Raw genomic sequence first — 3,747 nt, forward strand, 5'->3', positions numbered from 1 at the left:
GGGATCGCAACCCTCAGTGTCGCGCCCGTACCGGACCGGCAACGGGATCGCAACCCTCGGTGCTGCGCCCGCACCTCACTCAGCCAGTGAGCGGGAACCAGTCTGTATGTGGGATCCGAACCCTCGGCGGGAGCGCTGCCGCGCTTCCCAAGCGGCACACTAGCGCAGTGCGCCACCGGGCCGGCCCAAGATTTGTATTATCTTTTAATTCTCTTTTGAAATGTTTCCCATGAAGAAAACTCCAGGCCCTGGTGGCTTCAACAGTGAATTCTACCAACACTGAAGGAGGGAAAGGGCCACTGATGTACAAACTCTTCTATAGATAGAACAGAGGAGAGAAAGCTCCTCAACTCAGTTTACAAGACCAGCATCACCTTGATACCAAGGACAAGGACAAGAAGGACAAGGACATGGCAGGAAAGGAAACATTAAGGGCCAGTTTCCCTCATGAACATAGATATAAATAATTTGAAATCAAAGTCTCAGAAATCATACTCAACTACCCCTTCAATGACCAGAAGTCGTACAGAAGTAGGAATGTTACCTGCTTCCTCCTGTTTTTCTGTTACTTTTCTTTATCTTCCTCATTTTTACAGGGATTTGCTTTATTTTCCCCCAGTCTTCAGCCCCCACCCAGGCACTGCTTGGTGGTCCAAAAGCCACAAAGGTAAAAGTGGCAAGGGGAGCTTTGGAGATCCAGAGTAGAAGTTAAAGATAAGGGGACTGTGTGATCTGCTTTCCCCACAGAGTCCCAGTTATTAATAACTTTCGGTCCCAAAAGTGTTCTGGTTTGGATGAGAAATTTTATGATCATCCACGTTAAAGGATTCTATAATGCTTGGATTACACTGAGCTATCTCAGCACACAGTGAAGAATAAAAGGGATGCAAGTGAAGGCAGGAGCGGGGGAAAGTAGGAAGAATTAAGTGAAGAGAAGAGCTAATTTGTGGGTAGAAGGTGCAGAGATGGTGGTTAGGTTAGGTGCGGGTTCCAATTTACAGATCTTGAAGGAGGGTCGTGCCTCATGTTAACCTCTTAGGTCTGTAAAGTCAGGGATCGCTCTGTGAGGTCAGTCTAAAGCAGCAGGAATTATTCAAAGAGAGCAATATAGGTAGTCTGGGTGTCAGTTTATGAGATATACTCCAGAAATCACACTATAGAAGAAGTGCAGGTCAGTCTACATCAAACTGGTTTAATCTGTTAATTACTGGTTGACTGTCATTTGCAAAGAACTATTAGGCTATAATCTTTTTTTTTTTAATCCTTGAATTTCTTCAGAAGAGTGGTTCTCAAGGTGGGATTCTCAGATCCCTAGTGGATCCTTGAGACCCTTTCAGGGGATCTATGAGGTCAAAACTATTTTCACAATAATATTAAGATGTTATTCGCTTTTTTTGTTGTGTCGATGTGTGTGCTGAGGTGCAAAAGCAGTGGACGGTATAGCTGCTGGTCCTTAATATAAATCAGGGCAGTGCCACCAGATTGTATGAGGAGTTACCGTATTCTTCACTGCTGTGCAAGCGTAGCTAAAAAAAAAAAAATGCCAGTTTTATATATATCCTTGATGGAGTAGTGAAAAGCATTAATTTTATTGAACAGAGACCCTCGAGTGTTTAATAGTCTATGTGACAGAAGAGGAGATGTGTGTAGAGCACTTCTGCTGAATACGGAATTTAGAAGGAAAAGCACTCGCTCAGCTGTTTGAGCTGAGACTGAACTGAACCAACTGCTTCCGTGCTTTTTACTCAATAAGCAACTGATAGACATCGTTATTCAGACTTGGATGTTTGGCAGATACTGTCTGGAAAATGTACCAAGTGAGCCTGTCACTTCAGGAAAAATAACTGACAGTATTTATTGCCAGTGGTAAAGTGGAGCTTTCAAGTGAAAATTGGAATTTTGGAAACTTCAGTCTGATACCGTGAACTTGACACCTTCCTAGTACTTAAAAACTTTTGTGGATGAGCTCAGTGGTGATATTAATGAGTGGGATTTTTTGATACCATAAAATGGAAGATATCAATATCTAGAATATAACTCAGTGAACTTGTGTTTTCTAAATGACAAATGTCATAAGATCATGCCTGGGTTAAAGATCCATTCAAAGTGCAGGACAGAGCAGTAAGCTTTAATGTACAGGAGCATGAAAAGTTTATTGGTACTGTTTCAGATTCCACATTGCAGCTAACCCTTTAGGAGCTACCATCTGTTGAGTGTTGGTGCGGTATCAAGAAGAATAACCGAAGTATTACTAGAATGTTATTGGAAAGCGCTATTAAAATATGCCTTCCTTTTCTAATTATATATTCTGTGAGGCCAGATTTTCTTCCTAAAATAACACAAGGCGATTGATTGAATGCAAAGTATATGAGAATCTGGAGGTGTCTTCCATGAATGAAATTGGAACAAAATACAAAAGAGTGTCACTCTTCTCACTAATTTTGGGGGGATGGGGGTGCTGGAGAATATAGTTAATGAAAAATGTTAATATGTAATAGGTTTAATATTGTTTTTTTAAGATGATTTTTTAAAGTAAGTACTTAAAGATTTTTTCAGTTTTAATTTCTAATATGGTAAATGTCAATAGATATAATCCACCTGAACAAAAGCCCTTGAGAATCTTCAGAAATTTTTATGAGTCCAAAGAGACCAAAAAGTTTGAGAACACTGCTATAGAACATGGGTTTTCAGCCTTGGTGGACAGCAGGATCATCTGTGGAGTTTTTAAAAATACCAGTGTCTGGGCCCCACCTCTAGAGAGTCTGTTGAATTTGTCTGGGGTGCAGCGTGGGCATTGGGATGTTTAAAAGCTCTCCAGGTGGTGCAGTCACAGTTGAGAGCCCAGCTTTAGATTAACAGGCCCTGGAACTTCCCCTGTGCCTCATTTTGGTCTGGAAACTGAAGCACTTCTTTTTCTTTCATGGAAGAAATGCATTGAATCATCCAACAGAGGTTTGCCAACCTCAGCTGTCTTCCAGGCAGGTACTTAGTGCTGGAGATGGAGTAGTGAACAAATGGAAAAGATCCCTGTCCCCAGGGAGCAGGAGGGACAGCTCCCGGTGTACCCGCAGAGGAGGTGGATAAGCAAGAAGACAAATACGTCTTATTTTTCTGTGGGGTTGAGGGTGGACCTCATAACGTCCCAGAGCCAGGGTTACATGCTGTCCTGATGCTTGGGTGTGCTTTGCCTTCAGACCAAGTTTCAGCCCCGGTGTGCTGCAGTCCTCGGAGCTGGTGCCCCCTGAGCCCCAGCAGCCACAGGCATCGGCCGAAGCCCCCTTTGCTGCCCGAGGGATCTACTCAGAGGAGATGCCGTCGGTGGCCCGGCCACGGCCTGTCGGGGGCACCACAGGTACACGTGGCTATGTAGCTTGCATTTCTGAACTCTAGGACATTTGTTTTTTTGGCTAAACTAGAAAAGACTCTAATTTAGGCTTTCCAGAGTATCAAGTGTCCCAGTGGTCAGCGGCCTCTTCCACTGGCCAGAGCCATTTTCCTGGGGATCTCAGTAGAGACGGAGGGCAGGGAGGTGGGAAGGTGGAGCTGCTGCGGTCCCCTGGGGCCTGTGCCACTGATCTGTTCCTGAGTCTGCCCCTTCACGTTCCTCCAGGGAAAAATCCCTAAGTTCTTGCAGTAAATGGAAAGATCTATTTGTGCGCACTTGGTGTGGCAGTAAAACAAGTGTGTTTTTTTTTTTTTCCTTTTTATCTTTTTTACTGACCGGCAATGGGATCGCAACCCTCGGTG

The 3,747-nt window shown here is 44.0% G+C and overlaps 1 protein-coding gene across 1 annotated transcript in view; it reads left to right on the forward strand.

The window, feature by feature from the left end:
• Window positions 1-3,747, forward strand: part of LOC103606898 (UPF0606 protein KIAA1549) — a gene marked incomplete at its 5' end in the record, with an annotated part of 74,547 nt that overhangs the window by 56,584 nt on the left and 14,216 nt on the right. The window contains one exon of the mRNA XM_008591458.1: window positions 3,195-3,352. Coding sequence (XP_008589680.1) covers window positions 3,195-3,352 — 158 coding nt within the window. The remainder of the gene's footprint in view (window positions 1-3,194; window positions 3,353-3,747) is intronic.

This window comes from Galeopterus variegatus, unplaced genomic scaffold (assembly GCF_000696425.1).
Source record: "Galeopterus variegatus unplaced genomic scaffold, G_variegatus-3.0.2 Scaffold6926, whole genome shotgun sequence".
NCBI lineage: Eukaryota > Metazoa > Chordata > Mammalia > Dermoptera > Cynocephalidae > Galeopterus > Galeopterus variegatus.